Consider the following 21688-nt stretch of genomic DNA (forward strand, 5'->3'; position numbering starts at 1 on the left):
AAGGGGGAATACACACATGTTTTATGAAGTGCTGCTATCAACAACCTTATATCCAAACACAGCTGTCATTTCACAAAAACCAAACTAAACAAGCTTTCTCTTCGTCCGGGATTTTATAGCTTTCCCGACCTTTGCAAACTCTTCGTTTTCGCGTTAGCTTGTCATTAAACCGTTTAGCAGCGAGGTAAAGAATATTTTAGCGTGTTTGCAGAAACAATCACAAAATGTAAAATTGCTGTTTACCTAATGTCAACTTAATGATCGCAGTAGCTGTGGAAGTATGATTTGAAAATGGATCCTAGGCATTTTATTTTAAGTGTTTTCCTTCTCCTTTAACCTGTGCTTAGCAGAACTATAAACTGAATTAGAAACATCAAATTGATTTATTACCTACTGATCGACTACATTACTCTGGGGATTTACACCCTACTGCAAGCCAACTTTTTCCACCCTGGTTCCATACCAGGTTAGCATTAAATATTAGTTGCACTATTAAGTGGCAGCCATCAGTGTGAAACTAAGCTTGAAATATGTTTTTACTCGCGTTTCAGCTGAGGTTGAGGTTTGGAGAAAATTTCTAACCTAACGTGACAGAGACATAACAAAGAAATAGGCGTATAATTAAATGTTGTTAAGTGATATCACCAACCTTTATTGAAGCAGAGGTTAGCCAACGGTGATGTGTGCTTGTAGTTATGAGTCAGAAGAATGCCATGGGCTGTTCTGTTGCTATTACTTGCTCTTGGTGTGACGTGCTATCAGCATGAGAGTGAAGTCATTTGGGCCACACCGACACTTACACACACACAGACACACAATATCCCCACTGACAGCACTGCTGTCGGCAGGATGCTGAGATTCATAACAATGCTGTTTTATGATTGAAGTTTTGAGCAGGAGTCTGAATGCTGGAATGTTTGCATGAATATAATTCGAATTAACAACCTGTCTTTCTCTCAGCTCTCCCAGGAAGAACACACAAAAATGTCAGAAAGGAGGGAGAAGAAGTCGATCTTTCTGTCCTCGTTATTAGTAAGTTTTCCTCTCCTGCCTCATATCCGCTTATTTTACCTTATATTTGATAAAATCTTCTCCCTTGCATATCTTCATACATCACTTACTCCCCCTCTCCACCCCTTATCTTTGGCTGTTTGTATTCCTCTGCTCTTCTCTTTACTTTTTTCTTCTTTTCTTCTAAAATCATAAAGCAGTAGCTTTAATTTAACTTCGTCATCTTGTTTTTGATGCTGACCCCTCAGAAACCCATATTGGTCCAGCAGTATGGCTCGCAGCCATAATAAACTCCACATTTGGCACAGGAAAAAAACAGACTTTGTGGTTTTATGTGCCAGCAGCTTGCAGTTTTTATAGAACAGATATCTTTACAATCTGTCTTACAATCTGGAGATTCTCAGCTTGTTTTGATGTTGAAACCTACTGGCAGTCTTCTGACACACACCCTCATCTTAACCTCTTTCCCAGAATGACAGACAGTATACTTCTCGGCTACTGTCATACAACATATCACCATTTTGATGATTATAGAAGTGATGGATACTAGCACTATATTATTTGCAGTCCCCTTACTTTCTGCTAAATTTTAATTCTATAGGCTGAGATAATTATTAGACGTTAAAGAATGCGTCATCTTGCTTTAAATGCTTTTTAAATACATCAGTTGCATTGAAAAAAATTGAAAGCCGATGTGCTTTAAACATGCATACACTTGCAAGGCCAGCAGGGGGCGACTCATCTGTTCGTCTGTGAAGGTTCTCAGTCATCCAGGTCATCGTAGTCAAAGGAGCTTGCAAAGAAAAGCTTTTCTTTGCGCACTGCAGTTGGACAATCTGTGCTGTTAGTAAAGGGAAGTAAATAGAACAGCTTACTAATGACAATAAACGAGCACTCTACTTATCCCACATTTAAAGCTCATCTTAAAGAAGCTGATGGGAAACCAGGTCTGTGACCATTTGAAACGAATTTCTCTCTGATGAGGTATTAATATCTGTTTTTGCTGAATCTCTTTTTTTATGCGACTTTCCCTGGGAAACCAGATGTAAAACAGCAGTTTTGATCAAATCTGGCATCTTTAAATCTTTAAATATTTTTGGTATCTTGATGTCGATTAGCATGTGTTGTAACTGTTAAATGAATAAAGACACAAAGAAAGACAATATCTAAATGTCTCTTGCAGAAAGTGATTGCTCTCAGTGACTCCACACTAGCTCTTAAACGAAGGATTTCAGTTTCAAACTAAACATTTTAAATCCACCAGTTTTAATTTACTCATCACTGGAAGCACTACTTAACCTGTGAACTATTGCAAGCTAATCTGGAGGATCTGGTTTGACTCACCAAATATCTGGTATGAGATAATATATGCAGTCAAATACTGAATATCTAGACACATAAACACACTCGTGGTGTAGATGTATATTTATTTAAATGGTGCCTTATCTCTGCTGACATGAGATGGTTATTAGGGAGAATACAGTGAGTGGGAGATGTTATTAAACAATAGAGAGAAGATGGAGAAACTTAGTCATGCACAGTCATGCACTCATTTACTTTCACTCCATCATTTTCTGGACTGCAAATTATTTTTAAAAGTCAGTTTGTTTGTTTGGAAAAGGACAAAGTGTGCTGGTAAAGCTATAAATACCAGCTGCTACTTATTACAGTGAGCCACAGTGACACGGCACAAAGACACATAGGCTACACCGTCACATTTTCACATTTTAGAGGATGTTATACTGACTTGCGTTCATTTCCAAATCTTAACCAATACCACAACTTTTCTTCATGCAACCCTAACCTACACCTGAAAGGTCTAAACCAGGTCTTCACCTCACACTTCAGCGATTGAGGTTAATGAGTTACTGTGCAGATATATTTATGTCTAAACAAGATGAGTAACACAACCACAAACAAATACACACACATTCAATTGATGGGATCATGCAAACTCTTGTTTGACATGAGGACAGCTAACGATGGTCTCCATCTGAGCTATTGCAGACAAAGAAGTCAACATGTTTGTTTTATTTGCTGCTTGTTTATTTCCAGTTAAAGTGAAGATGCTGATTCATGGATGTTTAACTTTATTTATAGACTCTATAAATAAAATGAAAGATGGATGTAGGCCCTATATATATCATCAGCCATTTCTTTGTGGCGAAACTGGAGTATCTGCTTTTCCAGAACTTAAACTATGATAATAAGAATTAAAAAATGATGTTTAAGGCAAATACCAATACCAATATTAGGTGATTTAAATATCTGATAGTCCAAAATATTGGATGATTAAGTAAATAAACAACTACAACAGTGTAGCTGTTTGTTTACTGATCTGTTTTTGCTTGAATAAGCTGGTTGTTGTATTTCCAAACACAACTGTTAGTATTGGGAAACTTGCAGAGTGCCCTCTGGTAGACAAACTATGCAATGTCAACACTTGTAACATAGTTGAAGAGTGTTTCTTCTGATTATGATTTATTGGAAATTACAAATTCCACTACTGATAGATCAGCAAATAAGTAATATTAGCCGTGTGATAAATCTGTTAGATTAGGCGTCGATCTGGATCTATTAAGCAGCAGTGCCTTTAATCTTTTTGCCGGTTGCAAACATGTCTTGCACAGGGAGTCTGTCAGCAGTAGTATGTATCTGTCATTTCTGTTTTCACAAGTTATTATATGTTGTTTTGTCCTTATTTCGTCTGATCTCGACTCCACTTTTCTGACTCTCTTTCTCTTCCTCCAGGTGTGTTGTGTGTTTGCTAGTGCAGAATATAACATCTGTGGACAGAATGAGTTCTTCAACCAGACCAGTAACAGCTGCCAGGCCTGCCCTCAGTGCCAGCCAGGACATGAGCCATATATGGTGAGAATGCATGCATGCACTCATACATAAAAAATGTTAATTTAAGTCGTAAAATTTTTACACTATCTGAGTACATTTTGAAATCAACTGTTGGAATCAACTGACAGCACGAGTGAAGGAAATGCAGTAGCGAATCATCATCAAACTAAGACCGTCAAAAACTGAAGAAAAAACGGACTTTTTGAATGTAGGTGTCAGTTTTGCTTAGACCACCCACAATCCATGCATTCCAACACATACGCATATATACAAATACACAGCACGCACACATAGCTGCACGGTGAAGGGTGCCTTAATTTAAATGAACAATTTCTTTATGGTTTATTGCTATCATTGACTTCAACGTGAAGGCATGCATTACAGTGAATGGCTTGCAGTAGTCACATAGTGATTTAGCCCTCGTCAGTCAGTCTGCCAACAGCCAAAGCAAACAAAGTGCAGGTAAATGCTTCAGTAGGCACCTAGGGGTGCCACACCCGCTTGAGAGAGACAGCTGCACTCAAGGGTGAACAGAATGAATTACAAGCTGTTTTCACACATGCTCTACATCTTTAAACTTTTCTCAGTATTACTGGTGGAGCTGCTTATGGGAACGCAAGTGTCCTACTTAGTCAAAGCAGAACAGTGTATGGTCTTTATCCTGCCAGGTAAATAGCACAAAGACATTGTGAGGCACCCGTTTCCAAACAGAGCTGGCAAATATCCAGAATTCCCAATAAGTCATAAGTTTGGCCTCTTGCATGCTTTGCTCAGGTAGCACCCTTGACTTCAAGCAGTAGTGAGACCAACTACATTATTGTGTGGTAAAAAAGCAATGATATTTTTTCAACATTTGTAGAATTCTTGTGCATAAACAGGAAATCTATATGCTGCATTTATTTAATATTTTGAGCAGACCCTTTATTAGAATTTACTTTTATATATATATTTGTGCGTATACATGTGTCTGTTCAGTAGAAGCTGGATTCTCTGGGCTCATTAACCTGCATGAATAATGCTTAAATCATTTGATCAAAACATAGAAAGAAAAATCCAACTTCTCCAACTACTTATCTAAAGTCGATGTCCTTTAAAGCAGCTGTGGGTCATCTATTGATTGGAATGTCGGTCATGTGATCCATGGCTCCTCTAGTCTGCAAGCGGAAGTATCCCTGGGCAAGACACTGAGCCCTGAGTTGCCCCCGGTGTTTGAATGTATAAATGTTAAGTTAAAAGCTCTTAGACAAAAAAAACACTTGTGTAGGTGTGTGTGTGTGTGTGTGTGAATGTGGCTTGTAAGAAAGCCTTTTGAGAGCTCAAATAAAGGAGAAAAGTGCTGTATAAGTGCAATTTAAATCTAAATTTGCATAGTAGTAAGAGTTATAAATTATATTGATATAGATACGGATTTTACAAAACAGAATGAATTTTAGAAGAACCTTTTTATCAAAAACAGAAAACATGGCACACTGTTTTGTCTCATATTTTATGCTGCTGAAAATAAAATAAATGACATAAACCCGACTAAAAAAATGAATATAAAATGTTAAAACACCCTCTAGGTATTGTTAATTAAGACTAACAGTTCAAACTGTCTTGCTTTATAAGGGCTGCGTGGATGCAACGGTGAATTTGACTGACAATGTCCTCAGGATCTGATTTGTACCGGCGCACTGAATTATGTGGCGTCACTGATTTTCCAGCTGAATGCGACTCACCTCAAATTAGGCATGATGTTATGAACGGACAAACCACCCAATACTGCAGGTTCCCTCGGCACTCTGACTGCTCAGTGGCAGTTTTTAACCACAGCAGCCTATTAAAATTGACAAAAAAAACGCTCGGCACTCTAGACTCAGCGCTGGACGGGCAAAATTAGCAGCAGCTGGATGGATGTTGTAGTGCATTCTGTATTTAAAGAGCTTAAAAAACAAGATCACAGAAAAAGCAAGTATTTTAATGATCCCCAAAGGCAGACAAAAAAACCCACAATTACACATTTGCATGGAAGTGATCACAGTGCACTAAACCCTTTGTTTCTATCTTAGTTCTCTCCTCTGGTGCTTTCCTCATTCCTGCTTTGTGTTTCCGCATGTTAACAGAAACTTCTATAAAGCAGCTGGTGAAATCAAATGATCTTTCTCCTCTTTCTCCACCTGATGGGAAGCTCAGTCTGATAATCAAGGAGTATTGCAGCCATTTGAATGTAAACCTCGAGTAGTTTCATCAGTGACATGAAAGCCCTCTTTGCACTCTGATCCTTTAGGTGCCACAGTCTGGAACAGTCTGTCACTTGTTCTTCTGTTTCCCTGACATGTTTCATGTACATGTGTGTCACAGTATAACCAGAAAGTTCTTGCTCAAAACAGAGACTCCAAAAAGTACATGCCCGCACACACTCGCACAGACACTATGCAAGACTCCACACAGTGCAGAGAGATATTGAAGACCTATTTCAGTGCACATCTTGTATGCAGATTTCCAGGCTAGTTAACAGCCCACCCTTACATTTCTGATTTTGGTGGAAGGGTTGGTGGGGGGAGGAAAGATTGAGGAAGTGAAGAAGTACAGAAGTTTTACATCAGATTGCATCTTGTATTGTGTATTGTGATTATGGTCCCTTGTAACCCCAGCGTTTGATGAATAATATGCACTGCAAGTCTGAGGTAATCGCCTTTATTTCTCTTCACGGTCAAGTATTATAATACAAGCATAACTATCTGAGTTTCACTCACCTCCATAACTCCTATAATAAGCAAGATTCAAAAAGGCATCAATTTGCTTTTCAAAGGAACGAGTTCTTAATCATTCTGGAGAAGATTTGAGTCACTGTAATCTTGAGTATAAATGATCCAACGAGAGCTTTAACTCAAAGCGACAAGATCCTGCCGATAACCCAGCACGGTTTTATATCAAACAATCACACCGAGACTCACGGACGTCAAAAAAAGAAGGGAGAGAATATTAGATTTCTGTAAGAGTCAGCCTGCTGTAGCCTAAAGCTAAGAGGCATAGGCTTTTTTTTAATAGACAGATGAAAGTGGGATGGAAATGAAAGATGAAAGGAGCGAAAAAGAGAAAGAGGTTGATGTGTTTTTACATGTGTGTGTTTGCGTGTGGCCTGTTTGGCCTCCTAACTGAGAGGAATTACCATGTGGAGATGGGAGGAGATGGATACTTGAAAACATACCAGTCATCTTAAACAACACCAGTCATTGAAAAGCATGCGCAGCGAAAAATCTGATTTTCCTCTTGTCTTTTGAAAAAGTAATGTCAGATTGTCTCAGAACAGAGAAACACATCACTGTTTTATAATGTGTGTGTCCACGTCACAGTTGGAATGTCAGTGATCTGTAAATTGTATTCATTTGTTTTTTTGATTTAATAATTGATCATAAAACTGAAAACGTCTCTTTATAAAAAATGTCTTTGTGTGTGCTTCGCAGACCTGCGGTCATGGTGTGAAGGATGAAGGCTTTACCTGCGTGTTGTGCCCAAAGGGAAAATACTCCGGAGGGAAATATGAGATCTGCAAACGTCACACAGACTGTCATGCGCTTTATAGTGCCACTGTTCACATACCAGGAACTCCCGAACGCGACGCAGAGTGTGGACCCTGTTTACCTGGGTAAAGCACACTAACAAGCAGAGGCAACAGCCATTTAACACACAATGCAGGACACCTTTTAAATGATCACACAAAGAATCATTGAACTATTAAAATATACTCAGTGTTTTTCATTGGCTTCAGTTACTTAATCAATGTTAAATGGTAAATAAGACAAATGCATGCGATGAATTTCCATGTCATTATGGTCAGCTTCACCCATCTGTTATTCACTTTGCATTATAATAATAAGGTAGTGTGTCAATAAAAAAATAGCCTTTGTAGCCTTTTAAATACGCAAATGACATGTGAACTGTCACTTTTTTCCTGGTGCGTCTTCTTACATGTCCTTGTAAATACGTGTCCCATAAGAAAAACAGGTGCTTAAGCCTTAAAACATCTGGCTCAATGTTATATTTAAAAATGACTCGAACATTTGTTTGCCTCCAGTTTTAGCTGCTTAGTTTCTAAGTTCTTTTTACCTTTTCCTGATGCATTCCTGCATTTCTTGGCACACTACTGCCACCTATAGAACACTGACTGGTGTAAAACCAATGACATCACTCGAACAAATCGCCCTTTGCATGCAGACACAAGAAGAAGAAAGAATGGATCCAGGTGCTTTGTAGGACTAATTGTGATCAGAACTCCATAAAGTACATTTAAAAGCAGCCTGACATACAAAAGACATAAAAGAGTAGTCACGTGCAGTCTGAAAAAGAAAAGTACAGATCTTATGAAAATAAAATAAGCATGTGACTTTTTTAAAGAGACTTTTTTTTTTGCTTTGTTTTGTTTTTTTCTTAACAAGGTACTTAATCTGATCAAGGCAGATACAACAGACGTGGTTATTTTAGTTGGTAAGATCAACATTTCCCAGATGACTCATTCAGTCTAATTGTACACATCGCAGCCGTATACTGCTGTCTCCTGATAAATTTACAGAGATGGATAACTTTGCTATGGATGCCAGTTAATTCTGCCAAAGAAGGATATTTATGACAACTCATCTTTAGGCAAACAGACACGGCTGATTACGTCCTGAATGGATGTTCTACTCAAGCGTCGATTTACTGTACAGCATGCATTTTTAATATGATTCGCACTCGGATGCATTATTTAGCATGTGAATAGGCTGCCGTGCTCCATTCGGTTTCATACATCCTCTCGCTTTGTATGAATACACACTAAATCTTGCACTTTTCAATTTACACATGGCAGTTGTCTTTGCAACCCCATGCCACATAAATATTAAGTCAATAAGGGGCTTTTAAATGTTGCCAGACCTTCCTCTCCTCCCTCTTCCTTATTTGCCCTTTGCATCATCAATCATGTTGTGTCGCCGCCGATAAATTGCTTGAGTTTATTTTTTTGTTTTTTTTTTCTATTCAATCATATTTCATTGGAAACATTTTTTTGGTTACATGTGGGCAATATAGCGATATATTATATAGTAGGTAGGAAATTCATAATTAGGGGATTTTTTAAGAAACATCCCACACTATCACAAGGAGTCTAATGTTGAAATCATCTCATCCTGTCATCGCCTGGATGATGATCTGCTGTCTTCTAATTTTCAAATTTAATTTGAAAAGCACCAAATCCCAATAAGACCTGCTAAAAAATTTATAATTTGTGGTGTTTTTCCAGTATAATAATTATTATTCTGTTAATAAATAAATCAATCAATTCTTTATTGACTGTCATGTATTGAAAAAAAACTGCTCATCATAAGTGAATAAGATGCCATTTTTTTATTCTCATGAACTGTTGGACTGAGTTTGCTGTTACGGTTATATTTAAAGTCCATTACAAACATCGAATCAGATGTCTCCTTATGTGTCTGCACAGCGAAGACCTCATATATGTGTTCTATATTAAACCATTACTTAATTATCTGCAATCATGTGTATTTATTCAGATATTTCACTTGTGCCCTGAAGCACAAATGATACACTACCTTCCTCTCTTCTTTCCCCCCACAGACGCTTCATAACTTCATAAATCTGTACCAAGCCACGCTTCGTGCCCTCAAGGCATCAATTATGTACATATCCTCACAGATTCAAACTTTTAACCTTCGCTGCTTCCACATACTTTTGAATCGTGTTGAACTTATAAGTGTCTTGAAACCCGGTTGTGTCTGAAAGTCTTGCGTTTCATACATTATGTGATTTCTCTATTTAGTTTTTCTCTTGCTGCCTTTGCTAAAGACACTTTGTGTTTTCCAGGTATTACAGGTTGGGGAACAGGTCAGAAAAGCCCTATTGGATGGTTTGCCATTCCTGCCAAAACGCACCACGCAACACCAAAGAATGTAAGTTTAGCTACTTTTTTCTTAATTTTTGCTCCATTTGTTTTCACGCATTTTTTTTAAATGTTATCTCCCAACTCTAAATTTTTTCTATCCATGCATACAACAACTACAAAAGCTACCAAACATTAAAGTTTTTTTTTCCTAAATGAAAGGAAGTACAATATGACAGTGGAAAAGCAGATGTCTGCCGTAAGCCTGTGCTCCATTTAAGGAAACAATTAAAGGTCAGAGGTTGTGTTGAGTTCTGCCAGACTCTCTGATGGATACAAGGAAGTTGTACGCCCACTCCCCCCCCGGATCAGTGCTTCTCTGGCTCCACAGGGCTGTTTGGCTGCTTATCAATAACATCGTTGCCTCACTGGTTATTCTGCTTACCTGACACTATATGCTATATATGTTTGTGTGTGAGTGTGTGTGTGTGCAAACTGTTGCTGCAATCACAGACATTTCTTGAGACTTGCAACACGGCGCATAAATCTTGAGCAGTCACATCTTCTTGTTTGTTTGACCGTCCTGAATTGGAGGCATAGTTGCTGTGTAGTGGATGTGTGATGTGTTGTGATATGCAAGCAGATTAATTGCTTTTTCATTGTACAATTGTCACAGAGTCTCTTGTGGGTTGTTTTCCTTTTTGCAAACTTTCAACAGTGCTAGTGTGTTTCTAATGATGAGCAGTGCTGAAGACGTTTGCAGTTCTGCTTTGCCCCCCATGTGTTCATCCAGATGTGGCAGATCAGAACATCAGCAGGATCTGAACTGCGTTTGTGACCCTGGCTGGTACATCCTGCTAAGCAAACGATATTCATTGTCCCATCATTGCTCAAAATCCCCTTTGAGTCGGAAACTATTTTTATTGTGTCATATTTAATGAGCGTGTTTTGAAAGATTGAAACCCCAAAAAGCAGCCTGGGCCTGCAGAGAAGAGGGTGTGAAGTGTGTGTGTGTGTGTATGTTGTGCTTGTTTCTGTGTGTAAGGATAAGCACTTGATTTTCAACAGCAACCTAATTGTCTCTCCCAGGCATGGAAATGAGTGATTGAGTGATGTTGTAAAGCAATGCAAATAAGATAAAGTGATGTGAATACTACAAAGAAATGGCAAATATAGCAAGTATTAAATCTCATTTAAAACCCTTTTCATTTAAACATTTTGCATTTCTCCTCATTTTGAAGACTGGAAAATACCTTTCGTTAGATAGGGGGATTGATAAACTCCTGTAGCTCAGCTTTTTATAGTATGGATGACTGTAAAAGGGTTACCAACTGCGTATTTCCTAAACCTTCCTACTTGTTATGCTTCAGCCAAGGTGGATCTAAGTTTTGATGTTGTGGCTTCTCTTTCAGCAATATTATGCAAAAAAATACCGGCTCGGCTTTATTAAACTCAGAGAAGCTGAAGCATGGCCAAAGGAAGAACCCATTAAATGTTGGTGCCGATCCAGATCATTCTTTTATATTTCAAGACAAGGCACTGGCCTCCAAATGCCCTTCTACTTTAAAGATTTTAACCATAACTCTAAGATATGTTTGGGATACCAAATCAGTTTAAAAAGCAAATAAATCAAGTCTTTAACAAACCTGACATGAATGTAAATCATGCAGTGTGGCTTCCTGGAGTTAGGTTGTTTAGACTGGATGAATTTTTCCCTACATTTTAAATCATGCACAATTTAATTACATCCCTTTGAATGAGGTCTTCAAAAATAATGTGCCCCCAACAGTAAATACGAAAGCTGGGAGTTCTCTTTGCTTAAGGTGAAGGCAGGCTGACACTTGCCATGTAATCTGTAAATTACCCTGGCTCCTGCCTCGCTCTGTGTGTGCGATAATTAAAACTTTGGCGGGTATGAGAAAAAAAAAAAAAAGAAAAAAAAAGATGATTAGCATGTTTGTGCTTGCGCTGATGCTACCCTTTGGCAGGCTGCTGATGAGTCTGTAGACGTTGCTCAATTTCTTCGGTCACCTTTTGATTTCTGTGTGCCGTTTCTCAAGTGAGCATAAATGCACTAAAAATAAAAAGATGGCATTTCCAGTATCAACAGGGATCATAATGTTAATCTTTTTTGCCAACTCTGCTGTAAGAGGTGTCACCTCACACACTGCTGGGTAATTCTGCTCTTCTTAGTTTGTTGGGACCTAAGCAGTCAGATCGCCCAGCGAAATTATCAGTTTTTCAGCCTGGGTTCAGACTCCGAGACATGATTAAGAGATTAAACCACAAGACGCTAAAGAGAATTCCAGATCAGGCTCATATCCTTATCCAGAGAGTCTAAACAGATACCTCACGTTAATAACTTCAATCACAGGACACTGCAATCTGCGTGTGTGCATGTGTCTGTGTTTGTGTATGTGTGTGTTGATATGAGGCTCTGAGACCATGGGAAGTGGCAAGCCAAATGCCAACAAGGTCTATAGTATATCAGCTCGGTGAAAGGAAAGACTGATTAAAAGAGTTGATTTATGAGCTGCCATGAGTTTACGGCTCCATTAGGAAAGAGGAAAAGCAGCTGATGAATAATCCAGAAAGAGTCACAGTGAGAGGAGGCGAAAAGAGCAGGACAGATAGGAAACAGAGGGAAATCTGGACAGAGAGTTACTGCTTTGTGTCCACCCTGCCCAATGTAACAGTTTGTTTACTACAGCGGGAGAAGGTCTGAAAGAAATAAAGTTTTACTGCTCCTAGCGCAGATGATTTTCTTTTGTGAAATGTTAGAGTTTGGAGAATGATCCAGTGCATTGCTTTTGAGGTCAATAAAATGCAAGGCCAAAGCTAACACACTGCCAGTAGTGAATGATGGGATGCAAACTTTGCCAATAACCAATGTCCATACCATGAAGCATCTGGGGTACCTCCCTTTTTGGAGAAATCTGAAACATTTACTCATTTATGGGGATGCAGGCCTCACCAGTCACCATTTCTTTGCTTGATCCTCAATATTTAAATAGGAAGTTTAAATATTAAATTATTAATTAAGTTATTTCAACTTAGCATAAAGCCTGAAGACAGACATTAGGTAACAAAAGCCACCCACAAATGGTGAAAGGATTCTAATACACCTAAAGTCTAAAGTGCCTTTAGGTGACTAATGTGATTTGTTGTTTTTATCTAAATAAAAATGAATTGAATTTGTTTAGTTTTCACTGAATACTTGAAGTAATGTGATTTCCGGGTCACGTGTGTTGAAATGCGTGGCGATGGACGTGAACTCCAAATTATCCATAAACGAGAATGTGTGTGTTATAGCCGCAGTTAACGAAGTAGACTTAATTACGACACTCAGCCTGTCTCTGTGTGTGTTTGTGTTTGTTTCCCAGGCATGCAAACCAACAAACCGAAAGAAAAAACAATATTTCACAGTGGTAGCACAACTGTGTTCCCTTCTGTAATTAAAGGTATACACAAATACACACAAACGCAAATATCATCCTCTGTCTCATCAATCATCCATTCTTTCTCTTTCTCTCTCTCGTTTCTCACAACACATAACTTTACATCATTGCCTCCATCTTTCAGATTCCCACGGACAGGGTCACCTGGCAACAGCTCTCATTATCGCCATGTCGACCATTTTCATCATGGCCATCGCCATTGTTCTCATCATCATGTTTTACATCCTGAAGGCCAAACCGAATGGCCAGGGTGAGACGAATAAACAAACACGCGCGCAAAATCTCATCTGAAAAGTAGATGTTTGCGTTTTTTGTGATATTTATAATGAGCGCGTGTGTTTTTTGGCAGCGTGCTGCTCCGGACAGGTTGTGAAAGCAGTGGAGGCTCAGACCAACAAACAGGAAGACAAGAAAGACGTCCCTGGTGAGACAGGCTGCGCACACTCTACAATTAATGACACGAACACTGTTATTATTGTTTGAGATGTTTTTTTTCCACTCTCATAATTGGTAGTAAAAAACAATTAATTTGTTTACATGTGTGCTAGTATCCCGCTTATGACCCTTATAATGGTTTTGATTATACATTGCGATGTTTATGGGAAATATGAGTAATATACTTGCATAAACAATTGTAACATTTTCCACATTTTTGGCCATGTGTAAAGATGCAGACACACTTTTGACCCCATCTTGCGTATCCTCTCTCGCTCTCTCTTTCTTTCTTTGTTTTAATTGGATAATGGCTTGGATTGAAAACAAGTCAAACAAGTTCACATTTTAAGGCAGAAAAATACAAATACAATACATGTGTTCAATACATGTTTTTAATAACTAGGATACTAGGAAGCCAGTGAGGAACTCTCCACTTCAAGCATATGTGCCACAAATTTGGCTTTCAACTCTAAGGCCACATAAAGTTGGTGCTTTTTCCCCCCCTTTTCTTTTTGTTCTTAAAACCAACGTCAGCTGTGCTTAAGAAGAAAAGTAGCTGCAGTTACCGGCATCATTCAGAGTACTTAGTTAATATAGACGCAATTATAAGCTAATATACCACAAGATATTTCTTCCACAATCTATTACAAGAGGATAGTTCCCTGTCCTGAAGGGTAGAAACAAAATAACTACGAGCATACATTTACTTTGGGACATTAGGGGTTGTTTATGCGCCGACCATCTGTTTTTCTTCTCTAACTTTCTCATTGTTTTCATATCTGTAAAAGTAAACAGGCCGACAGTCACTAACTGATCATTACCATGTTTCCATAAACTCCCCTCACATGTTGCACATTTTCAAAAGCTTAGCCAAAATATATACTCGATAAAGTTAAATCAAACTTAAAAAGCGCGCTTCAAATAGCACAAAGACACACAAATGTACATGATTAGAGAAACAAGAGCAACTCTAATTAGCATTTTTTCCACTCTTAGCTTTAAAGACTATAAGATGACTCAAAAAATAGTTGCGATGACACGAATGCGTTCAGCAGTCAGCGGAAGTATGAATAGAAACCACGCGGCAGCACTAAATCCTGCAGAAAAAAACCCTTACAAACCTTAATTCAGGTAAATGAGTGACTGGCTTTGTCAAACCAAACACCGAATGTTATCTTTGGACAAGGTGTCCACACATGTATTACCCAAAGCTTTATTGAAGCGCTCTGGGCTCAGCTGATAATGATTTTTCTTTTTGATTGAAGTTAGACATTGCAGTCTGTTCTGCAACCATTACATACTGAAGAAGAAAAAAAAGTGTTTCCTTGTATTTGAAGAGCGCTTGGAGCAGCTTCCACATGTGAATTATAGGACACATGTTAAAATCTGTCCTGCAACCAGTGCAGTGCTGACCATGTGTCATCAAACAAACTGTATCATCTCATCAGATCTAATAGAATCCTGTATAAATGTTAATACTCTGCTGTATTTATGTGCACACATACAATTTGGAGCGTTATGTTTTCAAATGCAGCTGTGTGCTTTTACACTTTATGTGTGTGTGTGTGTGTGTAGGCTGATAGACGTGCAGCGTGATGAATACATCATGGTGGAATGCAAAAGCTTCTAGAGACGAAGTCATACGTTGCTTTAGGCGCCGTTTTTCATGACAATGATGCTCTGTTCGATTTCAATCCCAGACTGGCTGAATAACCACTTACATGTGGTGTAAATGAGAACACACACACACTCACACAGTTACTGTATCACTGGCCACAGACACATTAAAACTTAAGACGTGATAGGTTAAAAAAGAAAAAAAAAGTGGTTAGAGAGTCATTAAAGCTAAATGTCTTCATTGTTAGTTAATTTTGGGTTATCGTAATTGGCTGGGTCAGTGCGAGTCTGTGAATGCACTCTGGATGACTGGTGTGTGTATTTGGGAGACAAGCCCATTGCTTGGAGCTCTACCGGTGCTATCTGCCACTCATGTAGACACTGACTTAATAAGGCTCCAAGATGAAAGACACAGGCGCTTTATTTCACACACACCCTTACACACACACACACACACACACACACACACACACACACACACACACACACACACACACACACACACACACACACACACACAGGGCTTGTTCCACTTTGGTATTCACTCATTATGCTGTCTATCCCTATCAGTGTCCATGATGTAAGTGTAATTTAATATAATATCCGCTGTAATCATTTTTATGTATTACTCCAAGTGCAGTTCCGTTTTAAGGAAAAAAAGCTTTTAGCCTCAGGAACCCATGTTCATATTTATATTCTAATTGATGCCAATGTGGATTAAAAATTGCTCGTTTGATGCAGTCAAAAAAAGCTGACAAAAGTGGATTGGTGCGCTTTTCTTTTTAGTTTGGGGCTTGTGGATCACTTGTGTGTTCGTAACGAATTTTTGTCGATGATATTTTTGGGTTTGTTTGGTGAATAATGTGTCTCGACACCATGTACTGTAGCACACTTGATGTCTTATGGTCACTGAGGTTTTCTGTGTGTCTCTTGGTTTTCTTATTCTGAAAACACCAGTAATCCTGTGCGCTCTCTCTTTTGTTGTCGCAGACAATGTGGTGATATTCTCAGAGAAAGACGAGTTCGACAAACTGAAAGCTCCTCCTCAGAAGACTGTGAAAAGGTGAGAGAAGAGTCTGACTCACTGGCCTACTTCAGCCTGAGTGCACAAATAGGTTCAGACAAAATGAAAAGCTTCTCTGTGATTGCTGGTAAAAAAAAATCCAGGCAGCTTAAAGTTTTAGGCAGCAAAAAACTGAAAGCGTGATCCGGTAAGAACTGACATGCAGCTTGTTATGAGCTCAGCTACACTGGTCTGCAAAAGATGAAGGGTTCCACACACACGTGCATGATTTTAGGGATTTAGATCAAGGCGATAAACAAAAGACTTTATTTTATCCAGTGAGATCTTTATAACCAAGGCTATAATAGAAAATCTGCTACAGTACAATCAATCAATCACATGGCAGCAACTAAATGGATTTAGGGATTTAGACATGGTCAAGACAAGCTGTTGATGTTCAAACTGAGCATCAGAACGGGGAAGAAAGGTCATTTAAGTGACTTTGAAGGTGGCGTGGCTGTTGATGCTAGATGGATTAGTGTGAGTAGTTCAGAAATTGCTCATCTACTTGGATTTTCCTACACAAGCATCTCTAGATTTTTGCAGAGAATGGTCTGAAAAAGAAAAATATTCAGTGAGTGGCATCTCTCTGGCTGAAAATGAGTTTTTGATGCCAGAGAGGAAAATCGCCTGACTGCTTCGAGCTGACAGGAAGGCAACGGTAACTCAAATAACCACTTGTTAAAACCAAAGTATGCAGAAGAGCATCTGTGAATCCACATGTCAAGTCTTGAAGCAGAGGAATTACAGCAGCAGAAGTACCATGGTGTACCTATATCCTGATGGCTGCTAGAAGCGCGGTAACATATCACAAATAGTCTCAAACTTGTGTTAAACATGACAATGAGTTCACTGCACTCAGATCATCTCTAAAGTCACCAGATCTCAATCCAATAGAGCATCCTTGGGATGTGGTCGAACACGAGATTCATATCACGGACTGAAAAAAGCTGAAAATTTGCAGCAACTGCATGCTGGCCTGTCAAGATGGGCCGAAGTCTCTGAATGTTTCAAACAGCTTGTTGAATCTATGCAAAGTATTAAAGCAGTTCTGAAGGCAGAAGAGGGTCCAATCCGGTACTAGCAACATGAAACTAAGAAAGTTGGCAGCGATAGTATTTTAAATACATTATTAATTACAATAATGATTAGACAAATGAGTTTAAATGGATCTGCTGAATGTTTATTGACTTTTTTTACTGTATGAAATTTCTATAAAACAGCAAAAAGGGTCTTGTAATTTTATTATACTGAGGTTATAGAAGCCAAACATATCCAGTGGACATAAGCAGAAAAATTATCACATTTAGGAAAATAAGTTCAAAAAAGGAATAATAAGGTATGAAAGAATAACTGCCAACCCATTTACTCCTAAATTGTAAATGAACAAACTTGTGTGTGGTCTTCAAACCAAAATACTTTTATCTTCCAAGCGTAACACTATCCATAGATGAAATGTGCAAATGTTGGTGACTTCAGGATAACTGTGCTAAATGTATCGCTAATAATGTATATGTCCACTCACTGTTAGGCACACCCACTGTGACTTTCTTAACCACACGAAGTAGAATTACTTTTTTACTTTCATAAATTTTTACTTTATGGCAAATGCAGATTCATTAGATTTCACATGTGTACCCAATGAAGAGGCGACACTCTCTGAATGTGCGTTATATGTTTGTGTATACTAATGTGTGCGTTTGCATTTGTATTTGGTGCCGTAGACTCAACAAAGAGAATCTTTAATCAGTATTCTGGAACGTGCCCATAATTAAGCGACCACAAAACAAGTCACTGCAGTTTTGTCCTGTATATACATACACATATGTGTAGTGTTCAAAACACATTCATTTTGGGTTTTTCTTTGTCTTTTTTTTTTAATTTAGTAGAAAGCCATTATGTGGCTTTGGAGAAGGCAAAGGAGGTGGGTTTGGAGGGGGATGTGAGGGCTACAGATGAGCCCTGAAGTCTGGCAAATACTGAGAGACAAACAGAGAGGGTAGTTGTCAAGCGGGATAGGGGTATTTATTCCAGGCCTCATCTTAAACCACCACCAGGTAAAAGCATGTCCTGGCAGACAACAAAAGAACGACAGTTTTCTTACCTTCCTCTTTCACCTACATCTTGTTCCGCATGTGAGGACAGTGCTGCTGGTGGCTAATGTGCATAAAGCATACAGTACTGCACGCAAAGTTACAATGAAGCACTGTGTTCAGATGTTACAGTGCTCGTAGTCAGCACGCTTAGATTGATAATACTGAGACGGGTGTAAATTAGAGAATAAAAGAGCCACACATATGCACACACACACTCCACAGCATAAATAGTGTGGTACAGCAGCATGCCAGAGGATGTGCTAACTCACTGCATTAGCTGCCAGAGTGGGTGTAAGATGTCTGGGAAACAATGCCATGTTGTGTGTGTGTTTAGAAGATGAGTCCAGGACATCGAAACAATGGCATTCTGTAAGCATCTCTGTCAAAAAAAAGCGCTTTTGCGAGAAAATCCAGAGCAGAGAGAGAAAGAGGGAGAGGAGCGGTATTAAAATGATATTACATAGTATCATATTTTAAAATGCCCTGCTTATTTCAGTCAATCACAGGAACTGCTTAGAAACATCAGCAACAAAACAGCATTCTTCTCTGATTCCTGCTACGTTTGCAAAGACAAAAGTCATTCTTTGGGTGTTAGTTGTCACCATTTGCATGTTAATGTAATAGTGTTACAGCAGGCAGGGCAGAATTGCTCTGACTGCAACAAAAGAGTGGCTTTTTATGCGTGAAAAGCAGCGTTCAAGTGTAAACGTGCAGTCGCCAGTTTACTTGGCATACCCAGCTACAGCTAGGGCAGCTCAGTACATTTACCTTATCTTATTTATTATGTCATTAAATAAAAAGAACAGCAGCTTGCTATAGAGCAATTCGGCGGGATGAGGCAGAGTAGGTGAAATTAAGTTGAATAAATGTGATTTTTTTTTTTTAGGGAAAATTAAAAACAAATAGCTGATTTTCCATTTATTAAATAAAAATGTTTTATGATTACTGATCGCTAAAAACACTGCATGGTGGTGAGGCAGTGAACTTTCCTTCACCTCTGAAGTAAGGCATGCCAGAAAAAGTCATAGAGACTAGAAATTGAGAAATAGAACTGCCCGCAGGTAAATAAATCCACCAATCACTGTCTCTGAAGTTCACAGAAATAACTAATCCTCACCAGGAACTAGTGAGGTGGGTTAACCCTTTAAACTTTGTACACCTTAAGCAAACTGCATTTGTGTTTATTATTAAGGCATTGAGGTGTTGGTGGACACCTCTGTAGCTTAGAGGTGCCCGCTTCTAATCCACTGAGGACTGCTGACTGTGGTCTTGCGACTGCATACCATATACTCACATTTTAAATACCTGCAAATATGAGTATCATCGACCTATGTATGCATACTTACGTATGTGTTTATATTTGCAGTGAAAATGATGCATCTTCAGAAAATGAGCAGCTGTTGAGCCGCAGCATCGACAGCGACGAGGAGGCGGGAACAGAAAAGCAGGGCTCGGCAGAGACCACTAACCTCGACCCTAACCTGTGCCTGGTCAACCTAGGCAACAAACCCGACCTCTGCCTGCTCTCCCTGGGGCTCTTGGACCGTGGCCGCGTATGCAATGGCACCCCAGGCATCGCAGCCAGTCAGACTAACATCCCGAGTCCCAACCACATGAACAATGTCAACCGCATCGCAAGCAGCAACCACATCAGCAGTGTGAATGGGATCAACAACAACAATAAAACCCCAGGGGTAGGAAGACGAGGCCTTTATAGTGGAGAAAAAAAATCTGATTATGAACAGATTCTCAGTTAAGTATCATCTTGGGATAACGTTTTTTTTTTTCTAATTCACAGATGCTACAGAGTCGGAGGAAAAAGATTCTAGATCTGTATGCCAGAGCCTGCAATGCGACTGAGGGTAAATCTGTCACTTAGAGGAAAATATCCTCTGTAACAAGTTTTATCATCAACAACATGTGGGATGGTTTCACAGTTTTCTGGTGACAACCTGTGACCCTCGAACTCTACTCCATAAAATAAAGCTAAATAACAAAAAAATAATTCAATATTAATTTATATATATGAGTTTTTTGTGCCATACTTTCTGTATTTTTTTTGCAATTTATTGCTTAAAAATTAATTGTGCAATTTATCAGATATTTGAGAGGAAATAAATATCACACTGATTATGTAAAAGTCTCAAAAACTCATAAAAACCGATATGATAAAATAGGTTTTAAGGGGTTAATGGCATCTACAGGTCCACTGAACCTTTGAATGAAAGTTTTGAAACAAGCTTATTTGTCTCTACCCAGGCCTCAGCCCCACAGAGCTTCCCTTTGACTGCCTGGAGAAGGCCAGCCGCATGCTGAGCTCCTCCTACAGCAGCGACGCCGCCGTGGTGAAGACTTGGAGGCACCTGGCTGAGAGTTTTGGACTGAAGCGCGACGAGATCGGCGGCATGAGCGACGGCCTGCAGCTCTTCGAGAGAGTTAGCACGGCGGGCTACAGCATCCCCGACCTACTTACTCGCCTGGTGCAGATCGAAAGGCTGGATGCCGTGGAGTCGCTCTGTGCAGATGTGCTGGGCAGTAGCGAGGGGGCAGCAGTGGCTGGACGGCAGGGAATTGGCAGTTTTCACAGCCAGTTAGTGTGTCCTTCTCCCTGCCCATCTCCATCCCATCGCTGCGCCAGTGTTTAAATAAGAAGTGAAGCAGAAACATAAGAGACTTAGAGACTTGATTGCCTTACAGTACACATGTATGTACGGACATTTACTGCTCTGACAAGGAGGAAAGCACATTTAAATACACACGTTACCCCATTAGATGAAGAATGTCGATGGACTTTAGTGTCCACAATCCTTTTTTTCTTTTATGTATAAAAGCTAATAGTTTGAAAAACACTTTCTCTCTTTCAAAGTGTTTGAAAGAGAGAGCAAAATCAAAGGCCTCAGATTCACATTAACCTCAAGTTTGCCATTTCAAATAATTTCTCTTTTGCAAGAATATAAGAATCAGAATTAGCTCCCATTTTGATAGATTCTTGACTTTCATAAATGCAACACTTTAGTAAAAAATCATGTGGAAAGCCTGTGCGCTGGATGCACAGTTCTTTTTTTTCCTAAACATTTTTTTTAAGAAATCACCAGGAAAAGATGAAATGACATGCTAATGGAAAGTCACTGGAAAGTGGCAGACTGAGGATGCCTTCCTACTGGCTCACTCACTTAAGTTTCTCACCAAAGCCTTGCCGCAGTGACATAACCAGACGTTTGCATCCATATACAGAAAGCGATCTGGTGTGACCGCAGCATGAGCGAACATTCATAACTCAGTCATGTCTTAAAACAGGAAAAAC

General features: G+C 39.2%; 1 protein-coding gene across 1 annotated transcript; it reads left to right on the top strand.

Annotated features, from left to right (window-relative positions):
- The first annotated feature begins 984 nt into the window (after positions 1-984).
- Positions 985-21029, top strand: edar (ectodysplasin A receptor). Its single transcript, XM_085374537.1, has 11 exons — positions 985-1032; positions 3763-3882; positions 7308-7489; positions 9700-9785; positions 13099-13176; positions 13298-13423; positions 13523-13597; positions 16216-16288; positions 19751-20078; positions 20183-20246; positions 20644-21029. The coding sequence occupies exons 1-11, from the start codon at positions 985-987 to the stop codon at positions 21027-21029; spliced, it is 1566 nt and encodes a 521-aa protein (XP_085230663.1).
- The last annotated feature ends 659 nt before the right edge of the window (positions 21030-21688 follow it).

This window comes from Diplotaxodon limnothrissa, linkage group LG16 (genome assembly GCF_057381915.1).
Source record: "Diplotaxodon limnothrissa isolate DT_005_m linkage group LG16, D_limnothrissa_male_GT1.1, whole genome shotgun sequence".
NCBI classification, from domain to species: Eukaryota; Metazoa; Chordata; class Actinopteri; order Cichliformes; family Cichlidae; genus Diplotaxodon; species Diplotaxodon limnothrissa.

Coding starts and splice junctions, on each gene's coding strand:
- edar (XM_085374537.1), top strand. CDS start 985: ATGTCAGAAAGGAGGGAGAAGAAGTCGATCTTTCTGTCCTCGTTATTA. Junction 13,424..13,522: donor GGCCAAACCGAATGGCCAGG/GTGAGACGAATA, acceptor GTTTTTTGGCAG/CGTGCTGCTCCGGACAGGTT. Junction 20,079..20,182: donor ACAACAATAAAACCCCAGGG/GTAGGAAGACGA, acceptor TCTAATTCACAG/ATGCTACAGAGTCGGAGGAA.